Source organism: Pararge aegeria, chromosome 6, assembly GCF_905163445.1.
Source record: "Pararge aegeria chromosome 6, ilParAegt1.1, whole genome shotgun sequence".
In the NCBI taxonomy this organism is placed as follows: domain Eukaryota; kingdom Metazoa; phylum Arthropoda; class Insecta; order Lepidoptera; family Nymphalidae; genus Pararge; species Pararge aegeria.
In genome coordinates, this window is record NC_053185.1 from 19873361 (window position 1) to 19892394 (window position 19034).

Sequence of the window (19034 nt, forward strand, 5' to 3'; positions counted from 1 at the left end):
GAGAAATCATTATAGTGATTACATTAATTGTAAGGGTCGGTGTAGAATACTCAAGAGTCAAAGCGCAGCCAAGCGACTATTTTACATAGCATATCAAACTATATTTAATTCAAATAACTATAACCAATGATAAAAACGTGTGAATCACTTGTGCTTTCAACTCTGTAGAGCTGTGTGCTTTCCATCGCATCATGAAGATTTAAGTCAAGATGCTATCTAAAATTGCTTTTACTTTTTTGTCGCTCTAGAAGCGCTTTGGCTCTGCTTCAATATGAACGGACTCTGAAAGCGTTTGGCCATCATCGTCCGCCGAAGCGTAATTGGTTTATTTAACAAATTAAATACCCTTTTCAACTACAACATTGAACATCTCGGTGATACGATTAGTTCAGAAACTGAGGCTACTCACTGGATAAACATTATTTGGTAAACACTTTCCTCAATGTCTAAGCTAGCTACATCGAGATATCAATCGCTGGACCTGCTAGTAAGACTGCAAAGCTAGGACATATATCATTTTATTCCTTGGCGACGGCGGCGGTGAGTAAACGCTCGGCGTTACTTAAATTCGAATATCTCCCTAAAAAGTAACTTAACTTAAATTGTGCTTTAATTTTACGTATACTATATTTAAATCATCTTTATGTACATCTTAAAATATAAGTTATTTATCCTCTTGCCATTCGCTTTATAATTATGGTGAAACTCCGTTGTGAATTTAACTTTTTTATATAGGTATATATTTCTTAGTTTATGTTGTGTTAATTAAATGTTATCGGGAACAGAGCATCTATTATAATCATAGAAATATATAAAATATTATTGTTTCTGGAGCTAAGCTTCTTAACATACGTTCGGCACTTTCGGACAAAACTCGGTAAGGGCAAACTAATCATAAACAATTAATTTTGGCAAGTAGTAGTCTGCTTGACTTAAGGACACGACTGCTGGGTTCAAAACAAAATTAGGTATTAGGATTTTCTGTTAAAGAAATTTTCAGTAGCAGCCTGGAATTAGGAAATTGACGTCCAGTCCCATGTCTCGAAAAGCTATCAAACAATTAATCTGACCTGCTTCGAAGCAGAGTAGTGGAACCAAGCTCAAGATCTCTTACTCCTATGGGGCAGTGCCTGTGCCCGGAAGTGGGATTTATGAATGGATGAAAAAAGACCAACTGCTGTTTTTTTTGCCAGCTAAGGAACTAGTAAAAATATTAAATCTAAAGAAGGATATATTTTTTTCCCTACAATCGATTTCAAAACTTTTTTAGAGTTGAAGTATGACAACCCTATTGAAGATAAAAGACCGACACGTGCAGGAACAGGGGCAGGAATCACTTGATTTTAATTTTGCATGTGATGTTAGGGCTCTTTCTGGTTTTTTTTAGTAAAAACTATGGCATTGGTTTACTCAAAAACTATTAGCGTTTCGGTTTCACAGATAAGTCTTAGAGACCGTAAATAATGTACCTCTAAAGCATGAGAAGTTATATTTTGGTTTTCAGTTATATGAGTTTGATTTAATTTTTTATCTTACATAATTTTTTCAAATAATTGTTTTATAAATAAAATCTAAAAAGTCTTTGAAACCACCGCAGCGAGGTACAGTTCCTAAGATGCTGGCAGCATTGCCCCTTTGGATGGCCAAACTAATTCGTTGGCCACGGTAACTGCCCGCTCTAGGGTCACTGGTTATATGATGTATATCTATTTTTTTTTTTGGCCACCCACTCTCGTTCTGCTCGCACGCCCTTGTTGGCTGGTAGAAAATGATTAAGCATTAATTCCGCCATTTGTAAGCCGATTCCTGGTTGTGCAATTGAGAAAAAAAAGATTATAAATGACATGGTGCTTGATGTCGGTGTCCAAAAAGTTTGCCATATAGTTTTTGCCACACCCGAGTTTTGCCGTATTATTATCAAGTTCTAGGATTATCTTTTATTTCGGGAAAAATAATGATACAGAAAGACTGTTCCGACTTACGATATAAATATTATTCGGTTGTGATCCGAAGCACAAATTTATATAAAAAGTTGTAGAAATTAATTTATATAAGAAACTACAAACGAAAGCTTCCATTAGCCGTCGTTGTATCAAGAAAGCTATAGTTAATTAAATCGCATTCTTTACTATCTTTTTCTGGCATTCTATTAGTAAAGAAAAGACAGAAGTTTTGACTTATTGACCCCTTACCTGCCCTACGCTCAGAGCTAGCGCAGGGGATATGTATACGTACACTAATGCAACGGGATTTCGGATATTAGTCACCCATAATCCTTGTACTCTGGCTTAGGCAACCGTAATTTCTAATTTTGAACGGGGCCTTCGGTATGTAGATTTCTTAGTGAATACTCATTGTAATGTAGGAGATACACCTGTATTATACTTAAAAATGCAATATAGACAGTGTCATATTATAATTTGACATAATTTATTATTTTCCCCCCTATAAAACTGTATTTCCACTTTATTTATTACAATGGTGAAAATTCTGTTTTACATAAATCCCTATACTAAACTAAATAAATAAGAAAGGGATAGAATTATTATATTTCTATTATTTATTGATATACAATTTGGTTTTAATTCTCAACAATGTTAAATTAAATAATAAAAACAGCACAATTAAAAATTTACTAAAAGAAGATATCCACTTCGCTTGCGGGGTTTTTGAATTCCCAAGCAACCGGCGGTCAGGGCTCCAAAGGGAAAAACTTCACAATACGCGGCATTTCAAGGACTGCCTTCTGTATACAACCCTTAATCCAAAAACCAAGGGAAAGCTTCTTAAGATGTTGGTCGAAGCTTTTCGTGAGAAACCCATTGACTAAAACTACTATAGAAACAACAACGGTCGACTCAACACTCCACCTGGCGATAGTCTCGTGATCAAGGTCCAAGTTAAGATACTTTTTCCTTTTCATCTTCCACCAGATAATCGTCATGGGGAATAGTAATTCCAACGGTACAACTGTCATACGTTCTATTATGATAGCATTATTTTAGGCATGTCAATAGTAAGGTTAAGAGATTTCGGTACAACAGAATTAGCACCCGTAGGGTGCCCTTGATACGTGCAACGCAACGTATAATAAACGACGCCAGATCAATGAGACGTAGTCTACTAGATTCTTCTCTGTCGTGATCTACTAGATTCTACTAGAGATTCTACTAGATTGTCTCTATCTCTTTTGGCAACGTGAACGAAGTCGTAGAACGTATCCTCTGACCGATGGTTTTTCTTGGACAGCCTTTTTGTAACTTGAAGCTTCGGCACAAGTTATGCAGTTTTTGGTTACATAAAACTAATTTAATATGGGTGGATCCTTTTAGTTTAACTTCGTTTAACTATTATTTAAATAACCTTAAACATTCCACTCGTATGAGCTTACCTGTAGTTTTAACTAGTAGTCATTTTACTTTAATTTTTATTCGTTGACTAACCTGCTGTTGTGAAATGTTGTGAGCAATGTTGTCACCTAGATATTATTCACCGAAAGTGAAAAGTTTTAAGGGCTTTCCTTGGATTCGGCATCAACCACATCATTCATTTATTGAAAAATATGGGTAAATGCACAGAATTAGAACATACAGACCCCTTCAGATTCAGCCATTATTGCATGCAATGCATTGTGTCCAAAAACAGTTAAAACTCGCCCGCGCACGTCTTACTTCACACCCACGGAATGTTGCTCGTAAACTTTTTCCCAATTTCCCCATATTATGGTAAAAGTTTAGAACTTATTTGGGAGTAAAATAATTATTGTCAACTGCTAAATAGAATTATGTGACTAACCGCCTGTTAACACTACTAAAGTGGAGTGGTTTTTGATGCTTCAATATTAGTTGTGTACACGGTTTCTATTATTCTGTGGGTTAATGACGTCAAAAATAGGAGATAATAATATGCCGAACGTACCCCATAGATAAACTGTTTTTTTATTTTAACATCCAGATATATGTTACATATATGTTTAAAATTTAATTAAAAGTCGCACAATAGAGAAGTGCTTTTATTAATTTTTTGGCTTAGAATGATGATCAATTTTGGGCATAAGAACAGTAAAAGAAAAATTATGTAGTTTAATTATAATTTGTTTTCATTTTGCCATTGCTTGCAAACATTATTCTATTGACTTGTACAATGCATGCATGCATGCATCATTTTTATCTACCCATTACTGACCGACTTCAGGACACGAAACTCCCGAAAGGGTTCAGGCCGTAGTCCACCATCGGCCAAGTGTGTATTGGTAGACATAATTATTAAGTCAAGGTTACAGTATACCAAAATAAAGAAATACACTTTATACATAGTATCTATCACAGCGTTGCTTACAACAATATTTTTTAAGTTCTATGTATATGTAATAGATAATAGTTAGTGAATGCACTTGTGAATGACAATAAAATATCTCTGAACTATTTAAAATTGTTTTACTTCTTTGATTTGTGAGACCGTATTTTATCATTTTATTCCTCTACAAGTTAGGTCTTGACTACTACGACGAGCAATGCCAGTAACTGTCGTTCATCTCCGGATCTCCTCATTCCTGATTTGATCACGTAGAGACACTCGAATACTCCGATGGTCTTATGAGTAGGTATATCTCATTTACTTAATAAACTAAAAACCGGTTTAAAAAAACTGTAGTAAATTTATTTTTAAATTCAAAACTTGTAGTAAGTAGTATACGATTACAAAAATAATTCAATATTAAATAACGCTAACAAATAGACATGAGCGTACCCAGCTTCTGGGATAGGGATGGAGCAAGTGAGATTTTTTGACGTGACAACGTCTTATAATTCGATGCAGCCGGCTGCACGCACGAAAAAACATGACGTATGCGGCGTTACCTCGCGCTGAGGCGTTCCATTCAAGGCTTGAAGTGCAAGCGAGAGCGCGGAACGAGCGACAAAGAGGCACAGTCGGCCTCCGCGTTCGACATCTGTCTCTCTCCTACTTGAGTGAGCGATGCGTCCGCGTGGACAGCTTCTATACAATAATACATTTACATGTTTTCGGCAAGGATGAAGTGCAGTGAAAAGTGAATGTAGTGTCAATTGTTTATAGCAACTATAATATCTATCAAACAAATAAAATTAAAATTTTCTTTTGAAAAATGCAACCATTCCATCAGTATTTTCTTACGACGTTGTCACGTTCAACTATCGTCAGTAAGCCGACTTTACAGACAACCAATTTTTTTAGGCCAGATCGTCGTATTTAGAGGGCTCTCTATAATCGATTCTGAAGCCAAAACTGTATAAGAGAGTATAATCACTACGTTTTCTAAAATGACGTTGCCTATAGTCACATTTTCTGTGGGATTTCCAAGGGGGTGCAAGTTGCAACGGCGCTCCCCTGGAAATTTACGCCCGTGCAAATAGAAGACTAAGCGTGACTGCAGGACTGCAGCCGCACCAGCGCTCGCTTCTCCGCCATCTTCATCTTGTCCAACGAGTCCTGCATCTCGGGCCAGGGCTCGTAGCGCTGGTTGATAATGATGACCTTGTGCACCGAGGGGTTGCGCAGGTCCATGGTGCGCGATATGTTCTCCCGGCTGTGCGTTCTGTACACCACGTCCACCTGGGGAGGTTGAAAGCTGTCGCATTCTGTTACATTTCTTTTATATGCTACTACAAGTTAGCCCTTGATTGCAATCTAGAGTGTCTATATTGACGGCCGACTGGCGCAGTGGGCAGCGACCCTGCTTTCTGAGTCCTAGGCCGTGGTCCCACAACTGGAAAATGTTTGTGTGATGAACATGATTGTTTTTCAGTGTCTGGGTATTTATCTGTATATTATAATTATTTATATGTATTATATTCATAAAAATATTCAACAGCTATCTTAGTACCCATAACACAAGCTACGCTTACTTTGGGGATAGATGGTGATGTGTGTATTGTTGTAGTATATTTATTATTATTATTATTATTATATGTAAGTAAAAACATTTCTAAATTTAAGAAAAAATGTGACTGCAATAATTTAAACATTAGAAGTAAGAATAAACTTACAGTGCAATATACTAGGTTACATAAAATTCATAATTCGTTTAAAGGAAATTGCGTTCACTTCTACAATAAACTACCCATTGGATAAACTACCCATCTTGGAGATGTCTCTTAAAAAGTTCAAAGTTTGTATTAAACGTAAGCTTATATAAAAGTCCTATTATAGTATAAAGGACTACGTAATCGGTAAAAAAGCTTGGGTGTAAATTATTGCTCTAACCAGGTTGCTCTTCTAATAATTTTAAATAACATTGTGAGATGATGATAACAAAAAAAAACACCCAGCATAGTTTGTTGTGGGCTTCTTCTTAGACCAGGACGCGTTTGGAACCTTCGTAGCTTTAGTTTTTAGTTTACGAATGTGGTTATCGCCTACGTCTTACTACCTGCGCCCGGGAGGTGATGAAAACTAGGGGGTTTTTATTAGTACAGCTTTTTAATGTAATGGCAATACCGCACAGGTAAACGCAGCTTTGGCTGTCCCCCGAGGTGAACAGACGTCTTAGGTAGCGACCCTGCTTTCTGATTCCAAGGCTGCGGGCTCGATTCCCATAACTGGATAATGTTTGTTTGAACATGAATATGTTGCATTATCTGATGGTAGCTGTATATTTAATTATTTATGTATAAGTATGATTTATAAAATATTCATCAGTCATCTTAGACATAACACAAGCTTTGCTTACTTTGGGGCTAGGTGGCGATATGTGTATTGACATAGTATATTTATTCAAAAGATGGTTATTTTTTGGTAGGTACCTTATGAAAGTAGGCCCATGCGAAAGACAACGTCATAAAAGTGAGGCTCGTGCACGTTATAATAAACAATGGTATCAACTCCCAATAGTTCTTCAACGCGTAAATGAGATGAAGCCTCGGTGATAAAGGCACGTCGTATTGCGAAGCTGGTATTAGCTCGCTGTACCTGGTCACACTTTGACGGACAGTTTTAAACTGCGGCGCAAGTAGCGTCCTTGCCAGCGGGCAGAAAGGTCTGATGAACTTCGAAAGCATTCTACAATTTCTTATGTAAAATTGTTGCCGAAAATTTCTTACGAAAGTGATGCCTTGACATGAAATTGAAGTTTCCCCTTTTTTTTCTCAGCTGAAGATTTTCTTTAAGGTTATGCTACTTCCGAATAATATATTGACTTTCTAATGAAAGAACTATTAAAATCTATGTACCTACTTTGTCGTTTCAGACTTTATCGGTTAAAAATAAACAAATGTTTCCTCATTTTAATATAAACGTCATTAAAGATAACGTAGTGATTATATTCTCTTTGTTAATTTCAAGTCATAGGAAGATGTCATTGTGAAACTATGTCAATAGTGTGTGTTCCAGTACAGGCTCTTTGCAAAAGTCAATAAATTTCAATCAGATTATTAAAAAACCTTAACTCTAAGAGCAAATTATTTGGAATTAAAATAATATATATAACAATTAAATATAAAATAGAGAATACCATAATAGTGGTATTCAGATATGTCGGAGGAATTTCACTACACAACGACTTTTCTGCCATTTTATTCCAGGTAAGCAATACCAATGGTAGAAGCTAAAGTGGCAATAGGCGAGAAACATTAAGAACCAAAGGAAGCTGGAGGCAAAGTTGTGGGAATGGCCACCACGACAGTCTTTTAGAACCTTACCTCCTGGGTAAATCCTAGCATTAGAAGCTGCCTACTGCCTACCTGCGAATCGATTCATGTCACAAGTATGGTGGCTATCTGTACTCTCCGGTGCAACGTAGCTTTTTCGGCACTTTGAGTTCATCGGTTCAAATATTGGATACACAGGCTTTAAAATTAAGCTTAATTTACTATACTCCGCGAAAAGCAGGAAAATCTGTACGGTGTAGTTTATAATTTCTTTAATCTTTAAACTCCACACCGAACAGATCGTCGGCAATGTACCATCCACGCACGTTTCGTTCCGAAACCGGAGCATCCTCAGGAGATGATGACTTTACAATAAATAATTGTTATTTGAAAAACTCGCCAAATGTGACAATCAAGGCTAAATTTTCATAATATTTCATCGGTTCATGTACTTATTCTTAGTCTGCTGGGATTTTGGCCGCGGTAAGTTTCCACCCAACCGACAAATAGGTGCCGCCAAATGAAGTTGATGAAGGTATATCTTCATAAGCGATATATGATGAAATAATAATGTACGCTGTGGTAAACGTTATATATATATATATATATATATATATATATATATAATTTACCACAAGGTAAGAATATAGCAGACAAGGGCTAACTTCTAAAAGAAAAAAATACATGAATATAAAAGTCTGTTATCGGATCTCTATATTGCGTATTTACACGCGTCGATATACTTCCTTTCTATAAAGGCCTTTGAGTGACATAACTTCGTTCCTCTAGTGTTTATTTTACTAGCCATCGTTCGCAATGCGTCTTAGAGCATTTTAAACTATGTTAGAACTCTCGTGCTCTTCATCTTTTCCAACAGCAGGTAGTAGAAGGTTATGACACTTCGCACTCCGCGCCGCCGCATATCGCCCCGCACCAAGCGGAAATACCGAGCCATCAAAAACTTCTTACGAAGAGCATTAGGTATGTATTTTTAGTTCCTAAATAAAAACATGTATCGCAGAAACTTTTCAATTCACGCCTCCTTAATCTGTAGATTCAATTTCTTCGTTTCTTGGATATTTATTTGTGAACAGGCACATAAATAGTTTTGTTCTCATATATCTCTTAACTGCAGGAACTTCATCACAACGGGGCACCAAGACAAGTTCAAGTATCGAAGTGAGCGTCTCAAATTTGAAAAGCAAAATAATAGACATCGAGCAGCAGCTTAATAGCGTCAGTCAACACTGCCAAGATGTAACTTGCCTCGAAAACAACTTTAGAGAAGAATCGGAAAATTCATTAGTTCAGTTGCAACAAGTAGAAGGCGAAGACATAAGAAATACGGGAAACAGCGATACGAACGACGTAGAAACAAAACTTCTGTACAAGTCTTCAAGTAGCCAACATCGTAGACCCGATAGGAACAACACTCTGTGCACCGATGAGCATGACGAGACAAAAGATATGGAATCGGCAAACCGAAGCGTTGCCCAAAACAGCCGAGATTTTCAATTTAAACAAGAAAATATGGAGTTTCAAAAGAAGAAGCGTGAAAAAAATGATTTTGATTTAGTAGATCGAAGAAGAACACATTTAAAAACCATTACAACAAATCCTATTTATTCAACAAGCAGTTTTCACTCTTTGATTGACTCGGGAAATAAACATTGCTCACAACCTGGCTATGACAGTCATCGCCATGAAAAAAGACACCCCAGAAAAGAACATACCGAACCCTTAATAGTAAAGGAACACGAAAATAGAGAAAGAACGCATGAGAGGGAATTGATTGATGATCGGCATAACAAGAGAAGAACGAAACGGGTTTACTCCGAAGTTGATAAAGATTTTATAGCTGATATCATTAAAAGACAGTATAGACCTGTTAAATTATTTGGAAGGAGAGATTCAGGTTTTAGTCAATTTTCAGCCCCAGTATGCCGTGACCAAGAGTTCATGGTTTGCGATGATATTCAACGAGGAGTTGAGTTATGTTCATGCTGTTTTGATAAGTGCAGAAAGACAAAACATCGCCACGGTCGGTATACCGATCTAAGTGATATGAAGAGTATTTGCGACACTCGTCTTTACAGTAAAAGAAATAGACGTCATAAACTTGAAAGAAATAACACAGACGATTATAATAATTCAGCTTTATATGATGTTGTTCCTGTCAGAGAAAAATCAAGCCCAAAGGCGAGAAGAAAGTTTAAGGAAGATAACATTTTTGCATATCAATGCTGTAGAGAAGTTCCACCATCCCCAAGAAGTAATCGTCCAAAACTTAATTTAAAAGTACAACATTACGCAAATTATGAAGATAGTCTGTATCGCGAAAGACCGAGCCTGAGAATTTCCCCTACGCGGGATGGCCGCAAGAAAGTTCTCAATGGGATTGAAAGTGACGTCTCGTCCGAATATTATCTCCGGAGAACAAAAGCGGAAAATTTAAACAAGTCTCGAAAACCTGATCCAATTCATGAAGACGTTGGAACAATGAGCAGTCTGCAATATACCAATTTCGCTAATGAACAATACGTACCAAATAATGACACTACACTAAACACCCAGTTAACAGATGCAACAGCACACAAAACTGACAAGACGCTCTGCGAAATAAAAGACATACTTAAAACATTTTTACTTGAAATTAAAAAAGAAACTACGTACAGCGATAGATCATGCGGCACGAGTAAAGTAGATAATAAACAAATGACTCTTCACCAGGAAAACACCCAAACAAACTCTAACACTATACCAATTAGTGGTGACAGTTTTAATACCTACAACATCAGACAAGCCGGTATGCAGCCCTTTATGCCAGCTTTTCCAAATCCCTGTTGTTACCCAATCGTTCCTATATGCCCTGTGAACTGCTTGCAAAATGGTTATGTTATACCAAGTCCTAGTTACACTTGCAATTTGTGTGCTAAAACTTCAAAAGACCACGAATGCCCGGATCACAAAAGTAAACCACCGGAAGAATTAAATACGAACAACGAAACCCAGGAGCTCATTAAGGAAATATATAAATTTGTTTTACAAAAACCAAAGACACCCCGGACTGAAGAATGTGGCAATATAAACAATAGTGCTAGGTCAAAAAATGAATATTTATTTGAAAATAAGATTCTACACAACCGATACGTAGGCGGTTGTACTAAAGCATCGAAACACGATGCTAATGTTGGCACACATCTACTGAAGTGCTACTCTAAAAGCTGTGAAGCTTTCGGATCTAAAATTGCTTCTGATACATATAATACTAATGCTAGTTACTCAGATACTATTTTAGAAAAGCTAAGCTTCAAAGCCACTCAGTCTTCTATTGAAACCGACTTAAGTACAGATGTTCCGGAAGAAAAGGTAATGTGATAGATAGAATTACTTATCATTTCGTAGACAGTCATACAAAAGTACTTCAAGATCACAAAGTTATCCATAATATTTAAGGACGTTACTAGTAACATTTGTTTAGCTGGTAATTAAATTGGTGATAGGTGATTTGGAGCTAAACAATGTTTTCTCCCATTCTTGCAAAACAATAATTTCACATCCGAAAGAAAAAGACAAAATTATTGTGTAACTATACAGCCCTTTTTAGTGACGAACCACCTGTTCGTCATTTTGTAATAAGATAATATAAATTTTCAGGTTAGACGAGGTAAATTATCAAAACTGTTCAATACATTGAGACTTTTCAAAAAGAAAAAGAGAGATGTTATTGAAGAAATGAATGAGAGTGAGAGTATTGCAGGGGTGGAAGAAAAGCGGAGCCCTCCCTTTAAACAGCACATACAATGCTACGCAATGCACGGTCAAGACTATTTTCATCCACCAGTACCCGAACAACACTGCTGCTATTCTCCTTGCCACGAGTGTTTCGGAAACGACTATGACCCTAGGACTAATTATCCACAACCCCCTCATGATTTCTATAACAACCACAAATACCGCTACGATCACCCATCTGCCCCTCAATACAGCCAAAAATATCCAACAGCTCCTCCTTACCCTAACTACGATCCCTTCTACAACCAGATTCCACCACAAGTACCTTTATGCCTCAAAGAGATTGAAGTGAAAAACGTTGGCACTCAGAGTGAAAGGACAGCTCTAATGCAGAAAATCGTCAAGAAGACAACAGCACAGCAACAGCAAGAAGCTTCCCGATACACTACACCAGGGAAAGAGAAGACTAACTTTTGGAAATCTTTGCAAGAGAAGGCTTACCAAAACCAAAATGATACCATGAACTTTTCTTTAAAAACGCAGAAGGACCTTGCGCAAGGGGATATGAACTTGAAGAACGTGATGATGAAAAAACTGTTCTACAAAAAAAATCCTTTTTCACCCAGAAACTTGATAATGCGAACTCTACTCGGAAAGGACAAGTCTAGTTACGGTAATCCTCCGAAGATTTTCCGACCTCGTATGTTCTTGTAAGCGCGTGTTTGATGTATGTGGTTTAAATTTTATAGTGCTCTTGTATACATGTTTGTTTCGTATTCTTTATTTCCAGAATAATTAAGATGACCGTTATTAATATACGAAAATTCGAAAACTTTTTTTTATTCCTTCATTCAACTAACGATTGGATATCAATGGTGGACATTGAAATTAATTAGAGTACCAAACAGACCGTTAACTTATAAAGAGCTTGTTAAGTATGCCTACGTGAAAATATACAAGATGTGATGCAATAGTAGTAGTATGTAATATCGTGTTATGTAGGTTGCTTCCTGAATACAGGGAAAAAATTCCGCATCTTTAGGGAGGAGCAACAGACCCGCGCCTTCTCCAGAAGAATCCTCTACTCATGTTTATCCTCATCTTTATCAGTATCTTGAGCTCATTAAATTGCTAACATTTTATGCCAAAATGACACAAACGCGTCGCAGGGAGCCGCTGGACACAAGCGGCACGAGACCGTGTTATTTAGAACTCCTAATAAAAGACTTACGTCCAGTAATGAACGTCCATTCGTTCACATCGTGATATGATGTCCAGTCGTGGTGCATTCTATCATAATGTTGCATGGACAGGAGCAAAGAGGATACAAATACATAACAGAAGTACTTATACAGTAGTTATATAAAAAACGGTTTAATTGTCAGTTGACCAATGACAAAAAAGCAAAATCAGCAAATTTGTTTTAATAATATTTTGGGATAAATTGATATTTTCAGTGTATTGTACTTTAACAAATTAAATTATCAGTTTCAATTCAATACAATATACATATAGTTGGTGGAACTGCGACATGGAGATGAGGTAAGCCATTGTTTAATTTACGTTATGTATTTAATTGTGTGCGGAATACCCGAATAGTAACTGACTTATTAGACTTGTTAGTTATATAATACCGATTTTGTAATATATGTATCCAAAGGCCTCAGTGCCCAAAGAACAAAGTCTTTGAACAGTGCGTGTTGCCAGAGATGTCTTAGGGCTCCGAAATTTATGAGACGAAAATGGTATGAGACCCATAGTCAGCGACCAAATTTCGGAGAAGACTCAAGAGTCACTCGGCGGGCGATGAAGAGAGCTGTGCCAGGAGCATATCGAGCAAATAATCAGGAATGAAGAGATCCGTAGAAGAACCAAAGTTACCAACATAGTTAAACAAGTGGAATCTTGTTATGGGGCAGAGCTGCTGATATAGAAACTATATTTATACGACAGAAAAGAGCTGTGCGATCGATATATAAACTTAGATCACGAGAATCCCTTCGTAACAATAATTTAAAAAAATAGGTAGGTATACTTACAGTAGCCTCGCAATATATTTATAATAATATATATTAAACAAAACATAAGTAATTATAAACAAAAAGTTGACTAACTAGAAACGGACATAAATTAGTGATATCTGCATATCGTCTGCTTTTATAATATGATACCGAAGGTAATGTTATTCTAATATTATTATTTATTAAATAAATAATAATATTAGATATACCTTTACCTAAGTTGAAACAATATTTTAAAACACATTTAACAAATCGTGGTTCTTACACGATTGATGAATTTCGTTAACGACAAGGCTGCTTGGAAGCAGGCCACTCCGCTCTCATCTCTCACAAAACAGAAAAATTCTAAAGATTGTTAAACTTTAAAATGATGTTGGAAAAGAGCAATCTGCTGAGTTTCTTGTCGGCTCTTCTCAGTGAAATCTGCCTTACGAACCGGTGGTAGAGTCACTACAAACAGACTGACTTGACGTTTCAAAAGTGCTTATTTATTAGGCCCACTTAAAATAAATGAAATTTGAATTTGAGTCATGACTCTCAAGTGGTAATGCTTGGGGTCCCAAGGTGCTGCTGGACGACCGCGACGACGTAAATCGCAGCGTTAGTGTGTGACCCCCGACCAGGTGGACCGATGGCATCAGTCATGAGCAAAACGAGCCGCAGGAAGCCGCTGGACCCAAGCCACACAGGAACGCCGTATTTAAAGTCCAGTTGTGGCCGTCAATAGTGATTTTTTTTTTATAGAATCATATCCTTTTGGCATATAGTCATCGATGTTTTGAAATCGCCCGTGACAGCACGAGCACACGTAGGATTCAGATCCGTGCGGACCTTATTTCACCTATTGGTGCAAAAACGTTAAAAGAGCACCATATGGGAGCAAAAGGTAACCCAGACCTTGACCTTGTATTTCCGATCTGCCTGCATGGTTTATCAGAATATAACAAGCAATACCTCCTCTGCCGGTATTTTCGGAGAATAGTCGTTCTCACAAATTTAATGACAATAAAGTTCATGCCTTTTACCAGGGAGCACTGCGAAGGATTTTTAAACGAGTACCTTAATGAATGAAGTGTATTTTTTCAGCGAAGTAAATACGAACAAACCTTACAAACAACGTTTCAAAGGGGTTGAAAACTTTTTACGCAGAGTTGCTTTCAATTTAGGTGAGTTGGTACATTACTGATACATTACGTAAATACTTTGATTTCATAAAGTGACGGTACCTACTGGTTTATATGATGATTTTCATAAAAATCGATGGACGATATATTTTGGTTATATTGATGATTCGCGCCTATGCGCTACGCGCGACTCAAACCGTTATAAGTTATAAAAGACTAGCTTATGCCCGCGACTTCGTCTGCATTTGATTTTGTTTTTTGATGTGGCATTAAATTTAGTTGTAAATCAAAAAAAATAATTAAAGTATTTAGTATAGCTAAGCTTTAAAAGAGGGGTTTGTTGCTGTCCGCTGAGGAGTTCTGTCCTCTATCGCATTAGGTTTAAGTATTCTGTAATGATAGTGTTAGAATAAGAATATAAATAAATAAATAAATAATAAATAAATAAATATTCAACCACAGTTTGGGCAAAATTAAACACATATTATATAGTACAAAAATAAATATTTAAATCGGTTATAATTTGTCGGAATTATGGTGTAAAATCGTCAAACACTTATCCCCTCTCCCAAAGGAACCGAGCTTAATGTGGCTATAAAAAGTATCCTATATTACTTTTAACACTTCCAAGAATATGCGTACAAAGTTTTATGAGGATCGGTTAAGTAGTTTTTGCGTGAAAGCGTAACAAACAAACTTACATTGAAATTTGTAATATTAGTAGGGATTAGTAGGTATAGTAGGGATTAGGCTTGTTAAGAGAGACTGACTTGTTCTAGGGACGTCACTATGGCATAGCAATACATTTGGCAGAGAGTGTATAGAAACATAGTTCCATTTTTATCCGCAACAGATAGGATACGGAGAGGTTTTATTTATTTTCCTGTGAGGCTTTAATATAATTGGAAAATTAGTATTTTTTTGGTTATATATACTTTATATATGAGTAATCTATTTTACAGGCAACTCCGCATCACAAACTGAAGTAAAAATCATATCATGTATTCCCATCGACGTGACTGATTTACAGCATCGGATCCAATATTTAGAAAGGCAACTGCAAGAGTCTAGCAAACGGAAGAAGGGGCCCCGGCAACCGCGACCGCCGGCCACGCCGCCGTCACAGTCTTTGACGCCGCCACCGCCAATGTGGTCGTCTTCGCAGCCCATGTGGCAGCAGCCACCTATGTGGCAAGCGCCGCCAATGTGGGGGCCGTCACCGATGATGCAGCCTCCGATGATGGCAGGAATAGGCCCGCCGCTGTCGCAATTGTCGACGCAGCCGGCGCTATCGATGGATCCGCAATCGGCACAGCTACTGCAGTCAGGGCAGCTACAACAGGCGGGGCAACTACAACAGGAGGGACAGCTACAGCAGGTGGGGCAACTACAGCAAGCGGGGCAACTTCAGCAGGCAGGGCAGTTACAGCAGCCAGGGCAGCTAACTCAGTCCAGGAATCTAACGCAATCAGGGCAGCTACCACAGTCGGGGCAGCTACCACCCTGCCCGCCGTGTCCACAGCTATCTACAGTACCCTGTATTTATACGCCTCCGAATTTAGATGACAAGGATGGTGCCGTTGGTGACAAAGCAAGTAAGCCTAAGAAAGGTGACACGGTAGTGCACACCGCTCTATTCAAGGAGTCTTACTCCGGGCAGTCTATGGCATATGAGTATAGCAGCGATAAATCGTCTAGAAGTTTCAAGTCTCGTCAAACCCCTGAGTGCAGTGGATGTTGCTCTTCAAAGCAGGCAAGAAAATCTAACGTCTCCTTCGTGTTACCCGCCATAACGACAAACAACGAACAACCGTATTGTAATTTTAGCTCTTACGAAAATGGTAATCCAGACCAAAATCGTTCAGCAGCTGAACCTGATCTTGCTAAAAAGCGTAAGAAAAAAAGAGTAAGCAAGAAAAAAAGTAAACAGCGGACCGAATTGATATATTTTGCCCAAAACAAACAAACCAATCCTTTTAATAAGAAATTGAACAGTTTTCTTAGTCCAACGAACAACACAGTGTCAATAAGCCACGCATACTTAGATAAAATTATTCGAAAACAATACGATCCCAAATTTTTCATACAAGAATTTTCAGACACCAGTCACTTTTCGAGGCCGATTTGCAGAGACAGTGATGATAAATCTGCAGGTCTGCACGAATCTGAATCCGACGTGTGCTCGTGCTGTCACGGGCTATTTCAAAACATTGATGACTATATGCCAAAAGGATTTGATTCTATAAATAAAATAACTCAGTATGAAAGAAACTACACGAATAATAAATATAATAACTCAAATCTATATGACATTGTTCCTGTAAAGGAGAACACAAATAGGTTACAAAAAGAAAGTGTAATACCTAAAAAGGAAATGGAAATTCGATGTTGGCCGGAACAATTTCGGTACAAATACCACTACGATCCGACGACAGAAAAATACCGCGCTGAAATTAATCTAAAACGACGTGACAAGTTAACTACCCAGAAAACAAAGCAAATGGGAAAGTTAGAGCAAGTTAATCAAGACCAAAATCGGATGAAAACACATTTTCACGAAACAAGTAAGGAAACACACGATGAAAATAAAGAAACTGTTCCAGAATTAAAGTTAAAAAACTCTGAATCCGTTAAGAGTATTCTAGTCAAAAACGAATTAATTGCACCTGATGACATAAACATGAAACTTCACCTTACCAACCAGAGCAAGCAAATGGAATTAATTCCAAATAAAAACAAAACAGAATCGACTTTAAATCAAATAAAAAGTATTTTGCAATCTATGTTAGCAGAAATTAAAACAAATACAGTAGTAAACGAAGCTTTGGAAAAAGTACCAAAAAAAGATGCTGTTGTTCAAAAAGAAGCTTCTCAAAATAACATGCAAGGCCAATCGACCCTACTTCATAGTTTCACTTATAATAATTCATACAACACTAACCCTTACTTGCCGTCTTGTTCTCGACAGGGTTTTTTAGCTGGCCAATGCTGTTTACCAGGAGTTCCATACAACCCTTCTTTTAAACATCTACATAACTTCCCAGTGTTTGTTCACACATCTGGAAGACGCTTATGCGCCTGTTATTGTAAAAATAGTTCGCATAACTCTTCAAAATATAAGCAAGCTTCATCAGCTGCCACAAACACAGACAAAGACGTTCAGAACGTTGGTAACAGAGAGACTGAAAAACTTATAAAAGAAAATTACAAAATGGCTATGACTATGGACTTTCCAGCTAAAGAGAATTCTGTAAGCGAGTATGATGAAAAAAAATCGACTAGAAATGATTTTATTAAGAAAAGTAATACAAAAGATATAATAAGCACTGGTAAGGAAGTCATAGGTAAACGAGATATTCAAGTTGAAGCAGCTTTAATTTCCTCGACTATATCAAATAATAGCAAATTAGCAACTGCTGCCAGCACCCAGTCGGAAGATAAACATGAAAACAGGTATGCAAGAAATGAAGCAAACCATAATGGCGTATTACATGGAATCGAACGACACAGTACTGACACAATCGTGGAGGGCGATGGAGATACATGCGCATCTAGTGATGAAACTGAAGAAGATGATATTGTGGTCGTCAAGGAATATAAAACACCGGTAAATACTTAAGCTAAACCTAATTGCAAGGCTACACAGTTAACCATAAACAATGCTAATGACCATACGAAAGCACCGCTTATGCATTTCTTTTAACAATATAATAATATAAGTAGACTTTTATCAATCACAGTTTGGATAGCTTTGTTTATAAAAAAATGATGCGGTCTATAGTCCATTAAAAACGTAAAGAAATTACAGTACGAGAACATTTGATTTAAATTTTAGTCAATTTATTTCAACCTTAATAAGTGTAAGTTTGTTTTCAGCCCAAAAATGAAAGGAAATGTCTCCTACAAAGGATGTTCAAATCGGTGAACATGTTCAGGAAAAGCAAGTCAGACAAAAAAGATCAAAAGGAATGTGATGAAGGATCTCGAGCGAGCGACTCTGATGATTACGAAACAATTTACAGTGGACGTACAGTTGTTCCACCGCAGAATGATCGCAAACAATATTACAAACGCAACAGTCAGCCAAATGCCAATTCAACATTCAGACCATTGCACGGAAAAGGTAGAAGGTCACCTTATTTAGAACAAGAATACAGGAGGCAATGGAATGAACAGCTCGTATTTGAAAATCAACAGGAAAAAAGACAATCATCCGGGCGACCTCGTTCAAACCAATCACCTCAATATTCTCGTCCGCCTTATTGGAATAATTACGATGCAAGGACCGCCACAGTAGAACACAATATGCAAAATCAATTCAAAGACATTTCTGAAACAAAGGTAAAAAAGCAGTTGAAGTTTGATCCGCTTGATAAACTGAAAGATGGCGCGGCAAAAGATAAGCGTAAATGGCTTAAGAAACATAAACTGGCCAATTGTGGAGAACACTGGAAGAGCTTCATATTGGAAAGTTGAGTTTCGATACTTTTACACATAAATCTAAATAAAATTTTAAAAATAGTTTTCTA

At 37.2% G+C, this 19034-nt stretch overlaps 3 protein-coding genes across 3 annotated transcripts; 2 read left to right on the forward strand and 1 right to left on the reverse strand.

The window, feature by feature from the left end:
* Window positions 1–5232: 5232 nt before the first annotated feature.
* On the reverse strand, window positions 5233–7158 carry LOC120624648. The gene is made up of 2 exons (XM_039891309.1): window positions 6783–7158; window positions 5233–5592 (listed from the first exon to the last, which is right to left on the reverse strand). The coding sequence occupies exons 1-2, from the start codon at window positions 7035–7037 to the stop codon at window positions 5398–5400; spliced, it is 450 nt and encodes a 149-aa protein (XP_039747243.1). The 5' UTR covers window positions 7038–7158; the 3' UTR covers window positions 5233–5397.
* A 283-nt stretch (window positions 7159–7441) lies between these two features.
* On the forward strand, window positions 7442–12148 carry LOC120624534. Its single transcript, XM_039891137.1, has 4 exons — window positions 7442–7559; window positions 8503–8606; window positions 8761–10994; window positions 11283–12148. Exons 2-4 carry the CDS (start codon window positions 8519–8521, stop codon window positions 12072–12074), a joined length of 3114 nt encoding a protein of 1037 aa, XP_039747071.1. The 5' UTR covers window positions 7442–7559; window positions 8503–8518; the 3' UTR covers window positions 12075–12148.
* Window positions 12149–12769: 621 nt separating this feature from the next.
* LOC120624321 lies at window positions 12770–19024 on the forward strand. Its single transcript, XM_039890786.1, has 4 exons — window positions 12770–12902; window positions 14468–14547; window positions 15468–18112; window positions 18385–19024. Exons 1-4 carry the CDS (start codon window positions 12892–12894, stop codon window positions 18979–18981), a joined length of 3333 nt encoding a protein of 1110 aa, XP_039746720.1. The 5' UTR covers window positions 12770–12891; the 3' UTR covers window positions 18982–19024.
* Window positions 19025–19034: the final 10 nt, after the last annotated feature.

What these genes read in the sequence shown, in the direction of transcription:
- LOC120624648 (XM_039891309.1), bottom strand. Translation starts at nt 7,037, where the DNA reads ATGCTTTCGAAGTTCATCAGACCTTTCTGCCCGCTGGCAAGGACGCTA. An exon ending in CATGGGCCTACTTTCATAAG is followed by an intron (nt 5,593 to 6,782) that starts GTACCTACCAAA and finishes CAACCTCCCCAG; the next exon opens with GTGGACGTGGTGTACAGAAC.
- LOC120624321 (XM_039890786.1), top strand. An exon ending in CAGAGTTGCTTTCAATTTAG is followed by an intron (nt 14,548 to 15,467) that starts GTGAGTTGGTAC and finishes TCTATTTTACAG; the next exon opens with GCAACTCCGCATCACAAACT. An exon ending in TCAAGGAATATAAAACACCG is followed by an intron (nt 18,113 to 18,384) that starts GTAAATACTTAA and finishes TGTTTTCAGCCC; the next exon opens with AAAAATGAAAGGAAATGTCT.
- LOC120624534 (XM_039891137.1), top strand. Translation starts at nt 8,519, where the DNA reads ATGACACTTCGCACTCCGCGCCGCCGCATATCGCCCCGCACCAAGCGG. An exon ending in CTTCTTACGAAGAGCATTAG is followed by an intron (nt 8,607 to 8,760) that starts GTATGTATTTTT and finishes TCTTAACTGCAG; the next exon opens with GAACTTCATCACAACGGGGC. An exon ending in CAGATGTTCCGGAAGAAAAG is followed by an intron (nt 10,995 to 11,282) that starts GTAATGTGATAG and finishes ATAAATTTTCAG; the next exon opens with GTTAGACGAGGTAAATTATC.